Consider the following 23,464-nt stretch of genomic DNA (forward strand, 5'->3'; position numbering starts at 1 on the left):
ATAATTCACTCATTTTTATTGTTGAGTGATATTTCATTGTATGGGTATACCATAATTTGTTTATCCGCTCACCTATTGAGGGACATTTGGGTTGTTTTCAGATTTTGTCTGTCAGAAGTCTTGGGAATTCCCTGGCGGTCCAGTGGTTAAGAATCCACGCTTCCAATGCAGAGGGTGCGGGTTTGATCCCTGGTCGGGGAACTAAGATCCCACGTGCCATGCGGCTCAGCCAGAAAATTAAAACAACAACAACAAAAAAACCCCAACCAACCAAACAGAAAAACATTCATGAAGAAGTCTTTGTGAGGACTTAAACTTTGTTTTCTATTGGCAAATACCTAGGAGTGGAATGCTGCGTCAGCCAAACTGCTTCCCAAAGTAATTGCACCCTCTTACATTCCCACCCGCAATGTGTGTTACTCTAACTAGTGTCCTGTGAATGATGAGGTCTCCCACTGGCTAGTGGATGCGTGAACTCCCCACCCGTGTGAGCTCTGAAGATCACACCTACTGTTCCTTTCAGGAGGCGCGTGCCCCGGCTTCAGGTAGCTTCCTCACCTGCCTGCACTGATCAGCAGATCTCCAGAGGTCTCTCTGGTACTCTGCCCTACACACTCCTATCATCTTGGCCTCCACAGATGCCCAGCTCCATCTCCTCAATTTGGATACTACTGCACTCCCCCTGGGTTCCCACTTCCTTCTCTGTGGCCTGGAAACTCTCTCCAGGCAGTACACTGGGAAAATTCTTAGGGCTCACCTTCTTTATTTCCTTCTTTCAGGATTCACTGTCCTGTATTGCCTGAAGTTCACAGTCTGGCAACACTGTTTCATTAATTTTGTCCAGTTTCTCAGTTGTTTTAAGCAGTAGGTTAAATCCAGTCTCTGTTCCATCTTAGCCAGAAGAGGAAGTCTAATCAGCACCAGTTATTTTAACAGAGTTTCTTCTTTGACCTATGGGCATTTGAAGTGTGTTTTTATTTATTTATTTTTTTGGCTGTGCCACACGGCTTGTGGGATCTTAGTTCCTTGACCAGGGATTGAACTCGCACCCTAGGCAGTGAAAGCGTGGAGTCCTAACCACTGGACCACCAGGGAATTCCCTGAAATGTGTTTTTAAATCTCCAAATATTGGGGAGTTTTTTCTGGGTATATTATTATTTATTTCTAATTCAATTCCACTGGCCAGAGAAGCTAATATAAGATTTCAAGCTTTTAAAGTCTATTGAGATTCGTTTCATGGCTCAGCATATAGTTTATCTTGGTAAACATACCATGTAAACTTGCAAATTTACCAAAAAATGTGTATTCCGCAGTGGTTAGGTGTGGTGCTTTATAGATGTGATTAAGTCAAGATAGTTGATAGTGTTGTTTATGTCTTCTGTATCCTGAGATGTTGTGTATTCTGTCACTTGCTGAGAGAGGGGTATCAAAATTGACAACTGTGATTTGGTTGGATTTGTCTAATTCTCTCTTCAATTTTATCAGTTTTTGCTTCATTTAGTTTGAAACTCTGTTATACATCTACATACACATATAATGTTTATATCTTCCAGATGATGGACTCTTTTGTCATTGTGAACTGTCCCTTTTATTCTCTAATAATACTCTTTGTCTTGAAGCCTGTTTTATCTGATCTTAATATAGCCACTCAGCTTTTTAATGCTTATTGTTACATGGTATGTCTTTTAAAATCCTTTTACTTACAATTTACTTGTGACTTTGTTTTTAAACTGTGTCTCTTGTATATGGCATATAATTGGATCTTGTTTTTTATCCAGTCTGGAAAATATGACTGAAAAAAACACTGGTATGGTTGGATTTAGGTCTACTATTTTATTTTCTGCTTGTCCCATCTGTGTTTTGTTCCTCTGTTCTTTCCTTACTGCCTTCTTTTGGGCTAATTCAATACTTTTTAGAATTCAATTTTAATTTATCAATTGGATTTTTAGTTATAGCTCTTTGTATTAATTTTAGTGGTTTCTCTAGGGATTAATTTATATATCCTGAACCTTGTGCAGTCCCATTGCATCACCACTTCGCATAAAATGTAAGAATCTTGCAACAATATAGGTCTAATTTACTACCCCATCATTTATGCCATAATTGTAGTATAAATTATATTTACATTTGTTGTACTACTTCACACTGTGTTATAATTTTTTAAAGTCACATATATTTTAAAGAAATTAAGAGAAAAAATAATATTCTATATTTACCTTAATATTTCCCATTTCTAGCACTCCTTATCCTTCCCAAAGATCCAGCTTCCCATCTGGTATAATAATTTTTCTTCAACCTGAAGTACTTCCTTTAGCATTTCTTGTTATAAAGGCCTGCTGGCCATTAATTCTCTTAGTTTTTGTTCATCTGAATATGTTTTTATTTTGCCTTCAATTTTAAAGGACATTATTGCTGAATATAGAATTCTGCATTGACAGTTTTCGTTTCCTCTCAGCACAATATATATGTGTGTATGTGTGTGTGTGTGTGTGTGTGTGTATATATATATATATAAAATAATCTGGTAATTAATACAGTTTATTGGCTTTTGCCCTTTTTTGTTTTACCTTTCCTACTCCCTCACTTGTGCTCTTGGGATCACCAGCCAAATCAACTACGTGCATCTAAGTCTTTTTTTCAGAGTCTGCTTTTGGGGGAACCCAAACTGAAACATGTTCAATTTACGTTATGTAAATCTGTATACAAATATACAAACACTTTCTTTTTTTTCCATGAAAAAGACCATTTGCTAAACAAATGTATTCTTTATATTCACTCATTTATTGAGAAGCTGCAGTCTCCTATACATTGTGAAATTGAACTGGTAACTTGTATTATTATTTTTATGTCTTTGGCACTTAGTGTGTATATGCATGCAAGTATGTATATATATTCTTTCCTTCTACCTATCTACTTATCTGTCTCAATAAAATACACACTTGCTCTTAAGTTCATTGACAATTAGAACTATGACTTCTTCTTAAGTATGTCTCTAAAATCTAATAGAGTTCAGTGCAAACAGTAGGTGCTCAACAAGCGTTTCCTGATTGATCATTCTTATTTTTAGGCTTCACATACACTATGCATTGTTATACACAAAGTCAACATATAAAATTGATATTAGATAATTTACAAATTAAGGAATTATTAAATTTAACAAATATTTGCACACCTCCTATAGGCAAAAGCATGGTGGAGGCTGTGAAGTCAGAATGCAGGAACATAATATGGTGTGTGATAGGCTCTATACAGCAAAGAATTCAGTGAAAAAATGAGTTTACAGAAATGAATACTATTTCATAGAAGGGAAGGATTAGGATTGAGTGATAGACATGACTGGAAATAGCTTCCAGAAATAGTAATTATTTGAGAAGGACCTTGAGGAATAGGTAGGATTTAAATAGACAGAGAACGGGGAGGGTGTTCCAGTGTTGGAGTGCAGGGTAAGAAATCAATGGTAATAAAGCTAAAGAAAGATGAAATAACACGGAGAATGAGGATAAAGGGACCTGAATGAACATGGGGTGTGTGAGTAACCAAGAGAATGGCCTGACTGAGGGTTAGTTTCCTATTGAGTAACGATAGAAAATAAGCAATGAAGGGCCTTTAAACCCAAGGCTTGTAGACTGTCACTAAAACAAGAGGGAATTTTTGCAGGATTTTTTAACGTGAACTATAAATAACTAAAGTAGAGATTGAATTGAAGAGGATCAGTTTGGCATGTTGCACAGAAAGAGCAAGGATGAAACACGGCTGATGGCATAGAAACCCAGTACAACTTGCTGTCTAGAACCTTCAGGCCTCTGTAGCTTTCCGTTTAAGTGAAGATTTTTCTCTTTTAGGTAATCTGTGCATTTAAAATCATTATTTTCCATTTGTCATCATGCTTTCTCTTTTAGATCATAGTATTTTATTCATTTTAAAAGGTTATCAGTTTTTTAAAAAGTCTAAGTAACCAGAAGATTGCATTCTGTTCTTTCTGGACTATTGAGAAAGGGGGCTGATAGAAACATAATGACTCCAGTCCGGTTTTTTTCGTTGAATTTTAATATTTTTTTTTGTTCTTTTGTAATTTTAAACTTTTGTACTAAACTTTAAAATTATGGTTATACAGATGACTTTATACATCCCAATTCTGAGATTTAGATGGAGTGTTATTATGAATATTGTCATCAGAAAGTCATTGTCACTCTGAATTATCTTAGTTTACATATTGCTAAATTTCAAGATGCTTTCATTACTTATAGAAAGACTTTCCTCCTAAGAAAAATTAAAGTCAATGGAAAATATTTAACTAAAATTCACTTTTTAGGAATGCTTTTATGTCAATCTGGTGATGTACCCATGCACTTTGGGATACCATTGATCTCGTATTCTACTAAGAATATATTAATTTTTTAAAGAACGTTTATCAGCTAGGTATATAACTTGATCATATGCACATCAGGAATATTTTAGAAGTTATTAAGTAGTTAAACTATATTCAATTTAAAAAACAAAGGCATTACCTTTTTTTATTCTTGTGCTTCAGTTTGGCTTTTCACTCAACAAGCACTTATCAAACACATCCTATGGGAATGGCACTGTTGTGTGCTGCGGTATAAAGAAAACTCCTAGTAAGGTCTCCTCAAGGAGCCTGTTTTCAGGTAGGCAGCCAGACTTGTAGTTAACAAGATGAAGTGTTACAACTGCTCACAGGGCTCCAAACAGGATATGGTAAGATAAACAATAATAGGATTAGGGGAGGAAAAAAAATAAGGGCAAGCTTTATAGAGAAGGTGAGAGTTGAATTGAGTTTTAAAAGATGAAAACGTTTGGAGATGAGAGGTCTGGGAAAAAATGGAATTCCTGGTAGAGGTAATGATTTAGGTTTCTTGAACTGTCTGATTCTGTGGTGAACTAGCAGCACTTTTGCCCAGGTTAGCCTCCAACTGTGGATGAAAATGGAAAGGAAGGTTAGAGTCAAAGAGAATTTGTTTTTCTTTATAATAACTCAGAGCCTGCACGTGATGATAATAAGCATCTCACTGCACACTGTGAGGTATGTTGTGATGCACATTGTGATATGTAAACACGTGATAGCAACTTACTTAATTCCTGTTGCCTCCTCTCTTTTGGGAGCTCAAATGAGACAGTCTTCCTCTTGCCCTCTCTCAGTTTTCTTTCTTTCCATATCCAATTTCAGATGAAACTATCTGAGAGCAAGTCCCTAGCACTGACAGTGTTGATAACAATTTGCATCTAGAAACTTGGACCAGGCTCATAATTCATATTCAGTAATATTTCCATATCAGACCCACCCTAAATTCCAGATCCTCTCCATTCTTTCAATTCCTTCAATTTGTAATAAATATTATTTGTCTGTTGTATTCCAGGTACTTTGTCTGTTATATTCTAGGTACTTTGGTAATATTAATGAATAAAAGGGACAAAGATCCCTGACCTGATGGAACTTACATTTTAGTAATCATCACAACTGCTCTGGAAAATTGCTTTTTTTCTCCCACAGAGATTTATCATGAAAATTAGGTTGCTATCTAAGAGAGTGATTTTCTTTTACGGGCTTTGTATAGACACTGGGGTGGGAAGACATTTTTTATTTCTGGGGAAAAAGGCTTTTTTGTAGCTGGGGGTTCTGTAAGGCTAGACCAGTATGATGTGGCATATTTTCTCTAGTTTATCTTGTAAGAGATGAAGGTTTGAAGGCACTAAAAATATAGTGGTTTCAGAGACAGATAAGTGGGTGAAGGGAGAAATATTTAAAGACAAGTTATTTGAAGCTTTCCTTGACTTGGCTTCAGTGAGGAGAAAGAGAGAGAAGACAGCCACCAAATGACTAGTGCATCAATTATAGCTTGGGTATACTTTATACAGACAGAATAGAAACATAGTAAGAAAGTAGAAACGACTAAATAGGAGAGAATTCTGTTATGGCATAAAAAAATCCAATTATTAAAAATGCAGTAAATTTGAAATAGAGTATTTTCAGTTTTATTTTTTGTTTACAGTTCTTATTTGTTACTTCACAGATGCTGTGCCTGTTCCCTCAGAAGAAAGCCCATCTCTGCAGACAAGTGTGAGTTTCGACAAGAAATCAGACAGTACCATTACAGATACTGTAATAGAAAACCCTCTGCAAATGTCTCTAGAAAAGCAGCCAGCTGCAAAAAGTTTTGAAACATTGACAACTTTACCAGCATTTTGGCCATCTAGCAAAGAAGAGTTCATCAACCCTAATTTAAGGATATCAAAGTCGGATTCTACTTTCTATAACCAGGGCTCTGTGGAGACACTCTCTGTCTCTCCCTCATTCAAAACACTTGACCCAGTGAAACAGACTGTAATAATCAGTAAGGACCATCAGAAACGAACAGAATCCGGCCTGGTTCAGATGGAGGATGAAAACCTCAAGACCTTAACCACATGGGGTGAGTCTACAAAAGACCTCTTTTGAAGTACTCTTCTTTTACTTTTCTCTGCTTTCTGTCTCCTGTTTTTGTTCCCTCGTTTTACTCTCCATCCATTGGTATTAAGAGACGTACTTGAGCTGGGGAAGTCCCCTTTTATTAAAGGGCTAATAGCAGTTCATCTTTGTGGATTACAAGTGCTTGATTGAAGCACACGTTCTGAACAGTTTTGATGCAGAACAAATTAGAAAGAACTAGCATTAAAGAAGAGCTTCCTGTTAAACATTTAGGCTAGTTATTAAAAAACTATATGAAAAAAATTGTTTAGTATGTATACACACACAACCACACACACACACACACATATATGGGAACACATGCATATGTGTGTGTGTGTTTTCCCTTTTTTAAAAGAGTTGTGTACTGATTCCAAAAACAGGTGGAGAATCTCTTCCTTTTCTGTCTTACAAAACATTAAGAGGGTTGCAGTATTCTTCAGACTGGATTATAAAGGATAAAGCCAGTTGAGATTCCAGGTCGTTGGCCATCAGATATTAAATCCTACATTTTTATAATTTCTTCTGTAAAGTTAATTAGTAAAAGAATAACTTGTTTGCTGGTGCATTTTTCAAAGACTAAGTAGTTTGTTCTTATATATGATAATGCTAATTAACTCATATAAATATAAAGTTTTTAATATAAATCTTATAAACTGCCTCAAATTCAGGTCACAAGTACAATATAAATACAGACAATGGAAGCCAAAATGTTGAGGTTAAAGAAATTTATCTTGGTGCTAGTAAGGCCAGTGAATAACAAAAGACTCTTTTTACTGCTCTTTCCAGAATGTTTTGAATTGAGTAGCCTAAAAATAAGACTAATTCTTAGTTTTGTCACCAGATCAACTTTTCTGCTGAGACTGCTGATGGAGAACCCAGTTAGTACTGGTTATGATGGCCGTGTTAGTTTATGTGCATGGCTGTCCCCTGGGAAGTTATTTTGATTCATTTCTTTCACAAATACCACAAAAAGAAAATTGAAAATAAATTTTGGTCACTGCTTGTGTATCAAGTACATTTAATTATAAAAATTAGCAAGAAGTTCCTCTAAAACCAGTTAACAAGGAAGACTTCTTCTCCTACTTAAAATGAAGTAGATAACATTAGTCTAATCCTCCGCCAAAAATGCTGGTTAAAGCTGGAAAACTATTAGAAGTCATCGTAAAACAACCAAGGTAGAAAACACATGATGGGTCAGGATCCTAGGAAAAAGGATTGTGATATTGTGATATAATAAGAAATATATATTTGGTCTTCATCACTGATTCCTGGCACAGAGCTCCTGAAACCCTTGTAATTTCCTGAGTGATAGGAGAGAGAGGAGCATCTTTTGTTATTCATAATAAGCCCTTTCAAGCCCACCCCTGACCTGTGGGGAGAGGAGAGGGGGTGGATGCTGAGTTAATCGTCAGGGGACAGTGATTTGGTCAGTCATGCCTCCGTATTGGAACTTCTATAAAAACCCTAAACAACGGGGTTTAGAGTGCTTCCTGGTTGGGGAACACATAAAGGTTCTGGGAGGATGGCACACCTGGAGAAGACACGGCAGCTCTGTGCCCCTATCCCATACCTTGCCCTATGCATTTCTTCCATTTGGCTGTTTCCTTATAAACCAGTAATAGTAAGTAAAGCATGTTCCTGAGTTTTGCGAGCCATTCTAGCAAATTATCAAACCCAAGGAGGGGACCATGGGATCCTTCAACTTATAGTCAACAGATCAGGAATAGAGGAGGCCTGAATTTGCAATTGGCATCTGAAATGGGGGGCAGTCTTGAGGGTTTAAGCCCTTAATCTCTGGGGTCTGCACTAACTCTGGGTAGTTAGTGTCAGAATTGAATTAAATTGTAGGACACCCAATTGGGTGTCCACAGAGCACAGGAGAAATCCTTCGTGTGGAAAGCCCACACGTTTGGTGTCAGAAGTGATGTGAGAAGAGTAGGAAACTCACCACATTTAGTTGGTCCCACCTTCACCTCAGTTTTCCCTGCTTACATCATTTGCTTATTAGCAGAGCAGGATGATAGAAGCTGGGAAAATTAGAGGCCTGGGCTTTCCACAGTCTCACTGAGCTTGGGAGGTAGGGTTGGAGTTTTGGACTTCCAAGGTGTCAGGGACTCAAGGGGCCAATATTCCAGAGGGGAGGGAATCACAGAGAAAAAGTCCATAAGTCTTTGTGTAATTTCTTACTGTTACATTTGCCTGCTGCTAAACTGCTCATGTTCTGGATAAGATGCCAAGAAACGAAATGGGAAGCAGCCAACCCGTTCAGCCAACCTAAATGGGAAGAGGCTGACGAGCTAATCAGAGATTCTCATAATCTTGTGGCACTGAGACAGAGGTTGGAGTTCAGGATATGCCAAATTGCAGGGGCTCTGGTAAATACTCTGTGCTTTCAGCTGGGCTCTCTAACAGGCTACACCCTAAGCATCAGAAGTACACTCTAGGAGTAAGGACAAGCCAGAAATAGAACAGCCCTCCCAAATGCTGAAACCGAACTTCAACTACAGCAAAGTGTCTGGAAGACAATGAAATCCTTTCTTGAGAGCTGCTACAATTTTTCATGCATAATGTTTGGCATTCAACAAAAAATTACCAGGCATACCAGGAAATGACCAAATGACCAGAAATACAGGAGAAAACAGACAACAGAAAGAGACTCACAAATAATTGAGATCCTGAAGTTATAAGATAGGTACTTTAAAATAATTATGATTAATATAATCAAGAAAACAGAGGAAAAGATGGGGATTTCATCAGAATAGAATACTACTCTCTATAAAAAAAGAATCAAGTGAATTCATGAATTCCAAAGCTGAAAAATATAGTAACTGAAATTAATACCTTGAGGGTACTTACTGTTCAGTGCACATGGCCTGAGATGTCAAAAGAGAGAGTTCAGCACTGGCAGAGAAGCTGAAAATTTATGAGGGAAACCCTGAAAGGGAGGGAGACTCAGATGGAGTCTCAGATTCCATTTATAAACTCTGCCCAAATCCTTGACTGACTGCTAAACTGTATGTGTAAGGGAAGACCCCAGTGACTCGTTGAAAAAAAAAAGAACACTGGAAATTATAAATATGTGGGTAAATATAAAATACTATATATTTTTTTAATTCTAATTTGAAAAGTAACATACAACTCTTTAAAGCAAAAAATTTTAATACTGTATTTTGGGTTTTAAAACTTATGTAAATGTAATTACATCACAGCATAGCACAAAGAATGGCTGAATTGCATAGTTGTTAATGGCACAGGTTCTGGAGTCAGACTGCCTGGGTTCATAATCTCAGCTCAACCACTAATTGTGTGACCTTAGGCAAGGCCCTTGACCTCTCTGCATGTCAGTATCTCCATCTATAGGACAGAAGTCATGATGGCACTGCCACATGGAACACAGAGGCCGTTATAGGAAAGGATTCGAGGTGAGAGAAAGGAGACAAGAGCCGGTGGGTGAGGTAGGGGGAGAGATCCCAAGATGGAGCATGATGTGGGGAAGGCAGACAAGAATCCAGACCAGAAAGAGAGTCACCTCATGCTGCGGGCCTGTAAGGAAAGAGGAGAAAGCCTGTACCAGATGTGAGGGAAGGGTTTTGTTGTTTTTAATAATTTAGATGCGTTGAGCCTTCGTGGGCCACACTCTATGTGTCATGGCCTCAGTATCTTACTGTCTGAGGTCACCTACCAAGCCCGAGGGTTTGGAGTGGCAAAAGGGCTGTGAGGAGGCTGGAGATGTAGAACAGCCCATCTAGAGAGTGGAGGAGGGAGCTGATAAGACACTGAGAAGACGGAGGAGGCGGAATTTGTAGTCCAGATTTGCAGCCGCCTGTGCTTTTCTCCTGTAGTGCTGAGCATCCCAGGGATAGGAACGAAGAGGGTAGATATTTAAATTGAAATAGGATTAGGACAGGGATTGGGGAGCTGCAGCCTCTTGGTCCACAGCCTGTTTTTGTAAATAAAGTTTTATTGGAAAACAGCCACACTACTCAGCTCGCATATTGTCTTTGGCTGCTTTTGTGCTACATCAGCAGAGCTGAGTAGTTCAAACAGAGACTGTATGTACCACAAAGCCTATAAGATTTACTCTCTGGTCCTTTATATAAAAGGTTTGCTGACTCCTGAATTAGGAATTAGTAGCAGGTAAGGCAGAAGATGCGTTGGCAAGGGGGTAGCTAGAAAATGGCTGAAGTGATGGATCCTGGGATTCTAGACTGGACAAGAAAGGAGCCAGAACTGGGAGGCACTGATAGACAGAAAATAGAAGGATCGTTGCATCTATTGTCTCAATGAGGCCAAAGTGTAGATGTATTAAAAGGAATGTAAAAGGAATCTAAAAGGCTGGAAGTAATTGAGAAGAAAAGTAATCTTGGAAAACAAGATTTCAGAGTAGGGCAGTTGTCAGTGATGATATTTCTAGGGAGTACTCAGAGGAATGGCTGAAGGTCATTGTGGTTGAGGAATTCAAGAAATGATGAGGCTAGGTTGGATGGCTAGTCTCAGATGATGGAGGATAAAGAAGATAGTACCTATTTCCTGGTTTTCTTTTAAGAAATATTTGTTTACATGAAGGCTCCAGGTCTGATGTTATAAACTCTTTGGAGATAATGAGCTGGGCAAATTAAAAAATACTTGCACACTCGTATTTTAGCAGTTCGCAAATATCAGGGAGGCTGTTGAGGCAGCCACCTAATACACTTCAGTGTCTTTACTGAATGAGAGGGATGGATTTGCTGCAGCGACCTCCTTTGACCCTTTGATGATAAATAACTGTTCCTAGAACAGCCCATTCCTTCTGCTCCTCTGTTTATTTGGAGATCAGACTATTGTTTTAGGTCGTTAGTTTATCATGCACGCTAAAAAGGAAGCAGGAGCTAGTAAGTACTTAGAAGCCAGGTCTGGTGGCAGGCAGCTTTCATTATCGTCTCATAAGCCACAGTTAGGGTAAGTGTGTTAGACGCATTGGATTTTACTTTCTAATTTGTGGGAGGAAAAGAAAAATCTATACATTCTCATGTTGGGATAGTTGTGAGCATTCTCACTGGCTTCGTCCTTTCTTTCTGTCTCATCAGTTCCGTTTTCTTACTCTGAATTTCAGCAGTAGTTGTTCTTTGTAGCTGTGTTTCAGTTCACCTTTGCTGGGGAAAGAAACCAAACATGACACACACACAAAAGACTCATTAACCATACCTTTTTCTTTTGGGCTATAAAAGCCTTCAGAGCTAGAACAATTAACAATTTCCCTAACAAATGGGGAAAATGATAGAAAACAGTTCTGCAGACCATCTCAGCTAACTCTGAGCTACTGGTCAGGCTGATTCAGAAGCACCGTGCAGAGCAGAGCATTGAAGGGAGAGGGGAGTCTTAGCACCTGCCGGGGAAGTCACAGCACACATGCTCCCTGTACGCCAGACACAGCCCGACAATGCTTCCAGCTGTGCAGCCCCTGCCTGCTTTTGTACAGACAAAAAGACACACTGATTTGATTTTTTTAATTTAGTGAACCAAACTTATACTTCATAGGTAAGTGAGTAAACTCACCTTTAATCCAGTAATCCAATTTTCCTAATACAAATGTAGCGTAAGTGATTTATAATCACTTATAATGAGGCAGACTTATTAGCATTTCTCTGTGTTACTCCTAAATCTGGTTCTTTTGTGTAGCTTATTTATAGTAATGGCATTAAAAATAAAATTTGAAATATTACATTAAAAAAATTGAGATCTAATTCATGTACCATAAAATGCACCGTTTTAAAATGGACAATTTAGTGGTTTTCAGTATATTCTTAGAGTTGTACAGCCATCACTACTGATTCCAGAACGTTTCCATGACCCTCAAAAGTCCTGTACAGGGACTTCCCTGGCGGCACAGTGGTTAAGAATCACCTGCCAAGGCAGGGCACATGGGTTTGAGCCCTGGTCCGGGAATACCCCACATGCCACGGAGCAACTAAGCCCGTGCGCCACAGCTACTGAGCCTGCGCTCTAGAGCCCGCAAGCCACAGCTACTGAACCCTCATGCCACAACTACTGAAGCCCGCGTGCCTAGAGCCCATACAGCAACAAGAGAGGCCACCGTGATGAGAAGCCTGCACACCGCAACAAAGAGTAGCCCCTGCTCGCCGCAACTAGAGAAAGCCTGCGAGCAGCAACGAAGACCCAACACAGCCAAAAACTCAATCAATCAATTAATTAATTAATTAAAAAAAAAAAGTCCTGTACACATGAGCGGTCACTCCCAGTCCCCCTCACCCCAGCCCCTGGCAACCACTATCTACTTTCTGTCTCTCTGGATTTGTCTATTCTGGACATTTCATATGATGGAGTCATGCAATATGTGGCCTTCTGTGACTGATTTCTTTCACTGAGCATCATGTTTTCAAGGTTTATCCATGTTGTAACAAATCAGTACTTCATTCCTTTTTATGGCTGAATAATATTCCAATGTATAGATAAACACATTTTATTTATCCCTTCATCAGTTGATGGACATTTGAGTTGTTTCCACTTTTTTGGCTGTTACGAAGATTTTTGTAAATGTCTCATTTTTTTAACCATAGAACAAAATCAGAATAGTTTAATTCACGTGTGTAGGTAACTTGACAGCCATTATATATCAGTGAGGAAGACTGAAAGAGATGAATTGGAGAATGAAAAAAAAAATCCCTCTGTTGTACAGTGAACTGTTTAGTTGACCAAAGACCTGCTGCTAGCAGAAAAATTTCCATTTACTGCTAAAGAGAGTTTTTAAATATTTCCAGAAGTGTATTTGTCATTTTACTTTTGCAGCCCAGTACTTCCAAATGCTTTTTAAGTTTAAAATTGTAATATGATAATTAACAGACCCAATGTTATTCGTGAGTATAAAAAGTTAGAGATAACACATCAGCATTTGGAATAATTTTGTCAGTGCTATATTCAAGTGAGTGCAGCATTCATTAGCATGCATGTATCACACAGTGAGATTTTTATAACCAGCCATTTACAGCAGCTTATTTGCAATATTCTCTGCATTTCAGCTCTGGGGGGTGGACTGTATGAAGAGGATGCTTGTGAACAAATAACCTCCTTAGTGAGCCAGAGAAGGGTCACTAAACAGGCAGGGAGATGCACCCTGAAGCGCAGTGTGCAGTGTCTGGTACAGCTGCAGCGCGTTTGGAAACAAAAGTAAATTGGCCTGCAGCAATTAGAGATGAAGTGGCTTTTTATGAGCAAAAGGATCCTGTAGCCTATGAATCAAAGCTGCAGAACTGTAAACAGTGAGAAGCTATTTACTCAGCAGTTGTAGCTACGAAGCAGAAGAAAGGTGGGCATACAGTAAAAAGCAGTGATTCTCAAACCTGAGCATGCAACAGAAACGCAGGTTTGTTAAAACTCCTGAGCCCAACCTATCCTCGCAAGTGTCTGATTCAGTTGGTCCGGGGTGGGGCCCAAGAAGTTCATCTCTAACAAATAACCAGGTAATGTTGCTGCTGCTCCTGGTTCAGGAATCACACTCTGAGAAACACTACACATAAAGTGGAATACCAGATACTCATCACGTCATACACGTGTGACTATCATGACTGTGTTATCTTTACATATATAACATTATATTAGTATTTGACTCAAATATTATTTTCTTCCTGGCCTTCTTAAATGTTCCTTATGAAATCATTCTTCCTGACCAGAGTGAATTATTTCTAGAACAGTTTCTTAGTACTCTTAACATATGTGTTTTGGGTCCTAGAATCTTAGAATCTCACCAAGGATATATAGTTCTGTCACATGATGCGTTGATCTTGCCTGAAACATTCCTGCCAAATGGTCATTCAGGCTGTGCATGAGCTCCATGAGTACCAAGAAACTCACCACTTCCCAAAGCAGCTCATTTCATGGGTGGAAAACCATGACTATTAAAAAGTTTTCTTTTTTAAATTGGGCTGAAATCTCTTTTCCTATTACTTTCACCTGTTAACCCCAGTTCCAACTTGTGCACAATATGAGAAAAGGGAGAGAAATATTACTAAGATTTTGTGACTATTTTCCAATAACCAAATATAGCCTCTTACCCTTTGTCCTCCTATCCCTTTTTGAATAAAGATGTGCATATCCATCAACCATTCCTTATATATCTTTATATAAGGAATGGTTGTCATATTCCCTCATCATCCTGGTTGCCTGCCTTCTCAATTTTATATCCAGAATTTAACATAATTCTCTAATACTGTAAAAATAATTATAGTAGAATGGTGTGGACTTAGAGCTTAGTGGGTTAGATTATATGGTTTAACATCAGAGACTAGAATTTGAGTCTCATCTCTGCCCCTTTTTAGTCCTGTGATCTTGGGAAAGTTTCTTTGCCTCTTTGAGATACCTTTGCCTCATGTTTTAAATGGAGTTATAGGGACTTCGCTGGTGGTGCAGTGGTTAAGCATCTGCCTGCCAATGCAGGGGACACAGGTTCAAGCCCTGGTCCGGGAAGATCCCACGTGCCACAGAGCAGCTGAGCCCGTGTGCCACAATTGCCGAGCCTGCACTCTGGAGTCCGAGAGCCACTACTACTGAGCCCACGTGCCACAACTCCTGAAGCCTGCACGCCTGGAGCCCATGCTCTGCAACAAGAGAAGCCACCGCAATGAGAAGCCCGTGCACTGCAGCGAGGAGTGGCCCCCGCTCACCGCAACTAGAGAAAGCCCGTGTGCAGCGTGCAGCAACGAAGACCCAACACGCCAAAAATAAATTTATTTAAAAATAAAATAAAATAAATGGGGCTTCCCTGGTGGCGCAGTAGTTGAGAGTCCACCTGCCGATGCAGGGGACGTGAGTTCGTGTCCCGGTCCGGGAGGATGCCACATGCCACGGAGCAGCTGGGCCCGTGAGCCATGGCCGCTGAGCCTGCGCGTCTGGAGCCTGTGCTCCACAGCGGGAGAGGCCACAGCAGCGAGAGGCCCGTGTACTGCAAAAAATAAAAATAATAAATAAATAAATAAAAATAAAATAAATGGGGTTATAAAGCCTACTCCACATGTTGTTATTGGAGTGTGGTGCTAAATAAAGAGAATTAGAAAACAGTTATTTGAAAAGCAATTTAAATCCTTAGACTTTTCCTCCGTGCCAAACAGATGAACAATTGCCCTGAATATTCGCCCACTGTCACAACCTCTGGCAGAAGTCTGGAGATTTGTTTTCTGGAGAAGGTGGGTGGAGGGTCTCTGAAATGAGAGATGCTAGGTAGAGTTGAGTGTGCAGGTCCTATAACAAACACTACAGGATTAAGTGACCATATGCAAACCAAATGCTGAATGCTGAGAACCCCGTCTCCTTTCCCTGCTAGACTCCTAGCACACTGAGAGCCAGATCTTTACCTTCTAGGCAAGAGAGAGAAACTGTTCTCACAAGAACCTATAACCCTCAGAGGAAAGAACCAAAGATACTGACATTAGTGGTTCCCCAACAGATGACCCACTGAAATGACTATACACTGAAGCTCAGTGTTGACAAGTCTCACACTTACACTCAGAGCTTCCAATCAACTTTGTAACTTTTCACTCTTAATCATAAGCAGACAGCAAGGTGTTCCAGACATCTGAAAGAAACTTCTAACGTGGAACATTGAAACAAGGGATAAGAGAATATGTGACACCCATGAAACAAAACAGGGTGGTACAAAAAGAATTTCTGAGAACCCCCAAATAATAGCTCTTGGAAATTAAAAATATAATAGCAGAAATTAACAACTCAGTGGTAGGATTGAAAGCTAAAGTTGACAAAACTCTCTGAGGAAGCAGAGCACAAAGACAAATGTAGGGAAGATGGGAGACAAGATTAGAGGACTAGTCCAGGAGACCTAACACCCGGACTAGTTAGAGGTTCAGAAAAAGAACACAGAGAAAACAGAGAGGAGAAAATAAATTATTAAAGCAGTAAAGAAAAGTTTCTAAAGCTGAAGGAAATGAGTTCCTGATTAAAAGTCAGTTGACTTTCAGTTGACCTCAATGAAGTCACCCTTGGGGCACACAGAGAAGCCTCCAAACACGGTGGACAAAGAGGAAATTCCATGAAACTTCAGAGAGAAAACCGTTACATACAGTTATGTACAATGAATGGAATGACTCCCACTCCAGAGCAGCAACACTGGAAGCAAGAAGACAGTGGAATTCTGCCTTCACAATTCTGAAAGAAAGGATTTCTGGCCCAGAATTTTATACCTGACCAAATATCATTAAGCCTAAAAGTAGAACACAGACATTTTCAGACACGTGCGTTCTCAAAATTTTACTTCTCACGCATCCTTTTTCAGTGAACTACTGGAGAACGTGCTACTCCAGCACGAGAGTAGACCAAGAAAAAGAGAAAGACCTGGGATATAGAAAACAGGAGGATGGCGAAGGGACATGTCAGATGACAGCTGTGAGTGGAGCTCAGAGTGTCGCTGTGTGACTCAGAACACAGATATGCTGAGGCTTTCGTCATTGGCATGCCCATTACCACATACCCTCTTTTTAATCCAAGGATAGAATGTCTGGATAGGCCTGACCTAGAGTCCTCAGTGTGCTTGTCCTGTCTTGACCGTGTGTGCGTGAAGTTCCTACTTTCCTTTTTGTGTCCTGCTGCTGCATCAGCTGAGAATACTCATTTCACCCCCCAAAAGTTTTGTGATGGGAATTCTTTCCTGAGAACTGGAGATAGGCCTCAGAGAGCTTTGAAGCAGAAAACAGAAGCTGCCTGCCCTGGCCACGTGTTCTACAGGAGGTCTAGTTTGGTTTAGAGGGGCATGAATATGTAAAATAAAATTACTATAGAGAGATAAGTGCTAAATGGTAAGCATTAATTCCCCTTTTCTATGACTTATAGTGAATACGTTTGTTTTGTTTTGTTTTTTAAGTAACAAGCACAGAGTTAGTTACAAAGACTTCAGCACTGGAATTTGCCAATTTTTACCACCTAAGACATAAGTGAATGTAAATAGACATTCCAAGGAGACAAGAAAAAGTTCTGTGCCCAAGAAAGTTTGGAAAACACTTGAATAAATTACAGGTGGCCCTGGAACAACATGGGTTTGAACTGCATGGGTCTACTTACACATGATTTTTTTCAATAAGCATGTAGTACAGTACCACAGGATCTGAGGTTGATTGAACCTGCTGATTCAGAACCTCGGGTATGGAGGGCCAACTGTAAAGTTATACAGGGATTTTCAAATGTGCAGAGGGCCAGCGCCCCTAACCCCCATGTTGTTCAAGGGCCAGCTGTACTGTCGATTTCTCAGAACCTTAAATATGCTAACGGACATTGTTAATCCCCTAACGGGAGGCACAGTATGCAATTGGCTAGTCTTGACTTTGAAGCCCTGTTCTCACAAAACATCTTTTTACATCTTAAGGAGCACAGTGTTCCCCAGAACAGTTTGGGAAATAATGATTTGGAGTGAAGTGTGAAAGAAGAGATTTAATATGATTTTGCCTGAAGGGAAGTTTAAAACGTTATCAGATTTTTAATTTTATGGAAAATAGGCTTAGAATGCTTTTGATTTTACTTACAGTTTCTTGGAGGAAAAAAAAAAATTATATACATGTGCTGAAGTGTCCTGGATCTCAGATGGGTTGGACTCAGTCTTGACTATATTTGACCATTAAGAGAAAAAGATTAGTTTTATAACTGTGGGGTACTTGTAGTTAGTTGTTCATTTTGCCATAATATTTTCTGTCAAAAAAAAAAAAAAAATGAAGGAATCTAAGTTACAGGTTTCTCACACTTTCTACTTTAAATGTCAACTTAAAATGCTGGCAGTGAGTAGAATACCGTGTAATACTTTACTTTTCTGCTGTCTCTGATAAGTGTAGTGTAAAAATATATTGGGCAACGTTTGAGAGTCAAGATGAATATTGATATTCCTATTTTAGTTTCATTTCCGTGGAATTATTGACACATAAACACAGCTTCAGATTTTCTCTATTTCTTGCTTTGGGTTTATTTGGGCTTATTATGACTATTTAACATATAAAATTCTAAGTAATTTATTTAAGTTGAGACCAGATAGGATTTTACATTGTAAAATTATTTTAGCTATTACTGTCATTTGTATGTTGCCTAATCTTTGTCTGTCATTTATACATTTTAGTTTCAGCTGCCTCTAAGGGGGCATCCTCCTTTTCTACTTTATCCGTGTCATCTCCTGATTCAGCCTCTCCAAAGAAGTCTGTTCATCTCTCACCCCCAATTTTGGCTGGACCTTCCTTCTGGAGTTTGTCCCATCAACAATCTTCGCCTGCCTCTGTTAAAGATAAGACAGCCAGGGTTCATCACCCTTTTGCTCCTAGGGGCCCACTGTCCTCTGATGAAGAGGAAAATGACCACCTCAACCTACTGGAAATTCTTCCAGACAACTCTGATTCTGCCAAAAAGAAGACAAGTCCTATTTCTAGCAGTAATTGGGTAGCATTTTCCACCCAAAATGTAGACCATTTCACCTCTATGTCCTGTTCTAGTTTTCAGGCAACCAAAGAGCTGCCTAGGGAGCCTGAAACAAATGATTCCACTAACGTTCTTCTAAGGGAGGTGAAAAATGCAATAGTTAAATTACATGAAGATCTGAGCATGGTGATACAAGAACTTAATGTCATCAATAACCATCTGGTAAGCATGAGTGGGAATAGTCCCCAAATAAACAAGTCTCCGCAGTCTCCCCAGTATTCTGAGGGGTGCTCACATCGAGTCTAACAATCTCAATAGCCATTTTTTTATAGAACTCATGTGGTGTCACTTCCCAAGGACTAAGAAATTAACCTTTTATAGTTTCTCATTACTATGGCAAAAATAGGTTGTTGGTTTGATTTTTCCTTGTCAGGTTTATTAAACAAGTATATTTCAAACCAATAAATTCATTTGGGTGGTTTATTTTTTTACAGAGAGGAAGAATCACCTTTGATAATATTTTCAGATTTAGATATTAGTTCATTTGAAACTGAAGAGAATTTCATTCTTCCACGATCTGTACTTTACCTCAAAATACATTGAGCACTAGTGAAAGTTGTGGTCAGACTTCAAACTGCAAATGACTGTTCTAGAGCTTTTGGATAAATTGGTAGTAAGAAGCCCTTCATTTTCCGTCTGTATGGAGGTTCATTGTTAACAAACCTTTGCCTTGATTTAGAAGAACTGAGTCTGGAGTGTACATTTCACATGTTCTAATGTCAAGTTTCAGGTTCTGCAAACCAAGGGCCAGAAATCTTTCCCTTCTTGCAAATGCCACTGTTGGTTGAGAGTTAAGTTGAGACAAGTAGGACATGGAACAGGTGGTTTGTTGTTGTTGTTGTTAATGTATATTGCAAAGTGAATTTAAATGTGTACTCTTTTTCTTGTATTTTGGAAAATAAATTTGGTGTTTTTCATCTTACATGTATCTTTTAAATTCTTTAAGACTGCCTTTCAAGTAGAAATGTCTCAATTATTTATAGGGAAAATGCTCTGGTTTTGGGATTACAGACCGTTGTTTCTCAATCCTGCTGCAGATTAGAGTTACCAGAGGACTTCCCTGGCAGTCCAGTGGTTAAGACTGCGTGCTTCCACTGCAGGGCGAGTGGCCAGGGAACTAAGATTCCTCATGCCAAGCAGTGCAGCCAAAAAGAAAATAGAAAAAAAAAAAAAAGTGGTAGAGTCACCAGAGAAGCTTTCGTTTCATTTCATATTTATTTGAAAGAATAGTGTAAAGGGCTCCATGTACCTGTCACTCAGTTTCAACAATTACTAACCAAAGGGCAAAATAATATCTGATAATTTTGAAGAAGTATGAGACATTTAAAAAGTATTCTAATGCCCTGGGTGCCACTCCCAAATCAAAACTGATTTTCATCATGCAAACTCGGTTAGGAACTAGAGGGGACTGTTAGTGCAGGGACATGGGATGAGACAGGTAAGCCAATCAGAAGGCTGTTGAAGTTAGCCAGGTAAGAGCTGATGTGGCTCAAACCAGGGTGAGCATAGTAAAGGAAAGTGAGAAGTGATTCGTTTAGGGATTTGCTGATGGGTTGTATAAAATATATGAGAGAAAGAGAGGAGTCAAAGATGAACACAAGGTATTGGACTAAGCAACTAAAATTCAGGATGAAGTTGCCATCAACTGAGATGAGGAAAGTTGAAGACAGAAAAAAAATTGAGGCATCCATTTTGTTAAATATCATATATCTATTAGATAACCAATTAAAGATATCAAGTAAACAGTTGGATATGAGAGTGAGTTTGAGAGACAGGTCTAGATTGGAATGGAGGCTGAGAGTTAGTAGTTGATTTTTATTGAGAGCTAGGAGACTGGATGAAATCACCAAAGGAGTCAGTGTGAAAGTGGAAAAGAGTTGAAGGCCTGAGCCCTGGGGCATTCTAACATGAGATCAGGAAGAAGTTGGAGAACCAATGAAGGAGCTGAGAAAGAGCCACCACTGAAGTAAGAACAAAAAAAATGCAGTGTGTAGTGTTTGGAATCCAAGAGGGTTTTTCTATTCTTGGCCCTTTTGTCTTCTGTATGCATTACAGAATCATCTTGTCAAGTTCTTTCCAAAGCCCTATTAGATTTTGAACAAAGTTGCATTAAGTCTATTAATCAATTTGGGGGAATTTTTAAAAATTTAATCTTCTAATCCATGAACATGGTATATCTCTATGTCCATATAAATGTTCTCCTAATGTTTTTCGATAGGCTCATTCTTTCCCCCACATAGGGCTTCTATTTCTTTTTTAAAGACCTAATTCTTTGTTCTTGATATTTTTATGCTATTGTAAGTGCTACCGTTTTGCTAATTTACCATTTTAAAATTTTAGAATAGAATAGTTCATAAAAATATTCAGTGTATAGTTGTACATTGCACATCCATATTGCCTTTATTCAGATTCACCAATTTTTAACATGTTGCCATGTTTGCTTTATCTCCCTCTGCTGCTAAACACATGTATGTCTGTATGCACATTATGTAGGTAGACACACACAAAAACATGTTTTGCTGAGCCCTTTGAAAGTAAGTTTCAGATATCATGACACATTACAACAGAATACTTCAGCATACCTATTGCATGAATCAGGGTAATTATTTCCCAACCTACCTTCCAGTTAACTAATTCTCTCTTCAGCTATGTCTAATCTGTTGTTAAATCTTCCCATCGGATTTTTAATTGAGTTATTGTATTTTTCATTTCTAGAATTCTACTTGGTTCTTTTAAAATCTGCTTTATTGCTTTTCATAGGTCTATGTTTCTTGCAGATATTTTCAAGCATATCTTTGTTACTAGGAATGGCAAGCAAACTAGTATAGAATTCTTACTAGTAAAAATAGTAAGTAAACTAGAAAGTATTCTTGATAGGAACTATTAAGAATGGCTTAATACATGCATTTAAGGCTATACATTTTCCTTTACATAGCTGCAATCCACAATTTTTAAAAATTGAGATATAATTCACATACCATAAAATTTACCCTTTTAAAGTGTGCAATTTAGTGGTTTTAGTTTATTCACAAGGTTCCACTATCCTATTCTAGAACATTTTTATTACCACAAAAAAGACATCCATACCTGTTAGTAGCCACTCATCATTTCCCCCTCCTCCAAGCCCCTGACAACTACTAATCTACTTTCTGTCTCCATGAATTTGCTTATTCTGAATATCCCATATAAATGGAATATATAATACTTGGCTTTTTGTGTCTGGCTTCTTTCATTTATCATAATGTTTTTTAGGTTCATCCATGTTGTAACATATATCAGTACTTCATTCCTTTTTATGGCTGAATAATACTGCTTTATATGGATATATACCACATTTTGTTTAATCATTCATCATGGACACTTGGGTTGTTTGCACTTTTTGTCTGTTATGAATTTGTGTGAACATGTGTTTTCATTTCTCTTGGTCATATACCTAGGAGTTGAATTGCTGAGTCATATGGTAATTCTTAGGTTTAACTTTTTGAGGAATTGACAAACTATTTTCTGAAGTGGCTTCAGCACTGAACCACAAGTTTTGGTAGGTATTGATAATATTTTCATTGTCTTTTGGCTCACAATATAGTCTAATTCCTATCATGAAGAAATGTAGAAGTGTGTTTCTTAATTTCCCAGCATATTGTACTCTCTGGTAATTCTAGCACCTAAGGTTTTTGCAGGTCTGTTTTTGTTATCTGTTGCCCTGCTGATTTGTGCTCATGATGTTATGTTTCTTGTGTACCTGATTTTTTTATATAAATTTATTGATTGATTGATTTTTGGCTGCATTGGGTCTTCGTTGCCACACACAGGCTTTCTCTAGTTGCAGAGAGAGGAGGCTACTCTTCGTTGTGGTGTGCAGGCTTCTCATTGTGGTGGCTTCTCTTGTTGTGGAGCACGGACTCTAGGCACGCAGGCTCAGTAATTGCGGTTCGTGGGCTCTAGAGCACAGGCTCAGTAGTTGTGGCGCAAGGGCTTAGTTGCTCCGCAGCATGTGGGATCTTCCCGGACCAGGGCTCAAACCCTGGTCCCCTGCATTGGCCAGGTGGATTCTTAACCACTGTGCCACCAGGGAAGTCCCAACGTACCTGATTATTTTTGACTATGTGCTGGTCATGACACTTGAAAATTTATTTGTACAGTTAACACAAGAATTTGTTTGCTGCTTCTGCCAAGTGCCAGGTTCTACTGCACCACCATACTGGTTAGGTAAATCAAGGTCATGGCTTGAAGTTTTCTAGAATACCCAGGTTAATCTCCGACTTAAATTCCTCATAAGAGACGATTCATTTCTAATTCATTCTCAATGCATAGCCATTGGATTCCACTTTGTTGTAAGGAGTATCTCTTGTTAGATGCCCCACCTTGTGTGCAGTAATTTCTGTTCCTATCACCTTTCAAGGCCATCAAAATGAAAGTTGGAATTTGTTGAACTCAGCAAGTGCTCTCAGGGAAAAGTGGCTTATGTGATCATTTGCCTGTCAGGTCTCTGTCTTTTTCAGTGCCTATTATTTATAAGATTCTGTACCAGGCCCTGGGGATACAGTG

At 38.8% G+C, this 23,464-nt stretch overlaps 1 protein-coding gene across 1 annotated transcript in view; it reads left to right on the forward strand.

The window, feature by feature from the left end:
- Window positions 1-19,723, forward strand: part of ENTHD1 (ENTH domain containing 1) — a 102,534-nt gene extending 82,811 nt beyond the window's left edge. The window contains exons 6-7 of the mRNA XM_030855390.3: window positions 6,030-6,428; window positions 18,567-19,723. Coding sequence (XP_030711250.2) covers window positions 6,030-6,428; window positions 18,567-19,165 — 998 coding nt within the window. The 3' untranslated portion in view covers window positions 19,166-19,723. The remainder of the gene's footprint in view (window positions 1-6,029; window positions 6,429-18,566) is intronic.
- Window positions 19,724-23,464: the final 3,741 nt, after the last annotated feature.

Source organism: Globicephala melas, chromosome 10, assembly GCF_963455315.2.
Source record: "Globicephala melas chromosome 10, mGloMel1.2, whole genome shotgun sequence".
In the NCBI taxonomy this organism is placed as follows: domain Eukaryota; kingdom Metazoa; phylum Chordata; class Mammalia; order Artiodactyla; family Delphinidae; genus Globicephala; species Globicephala melas.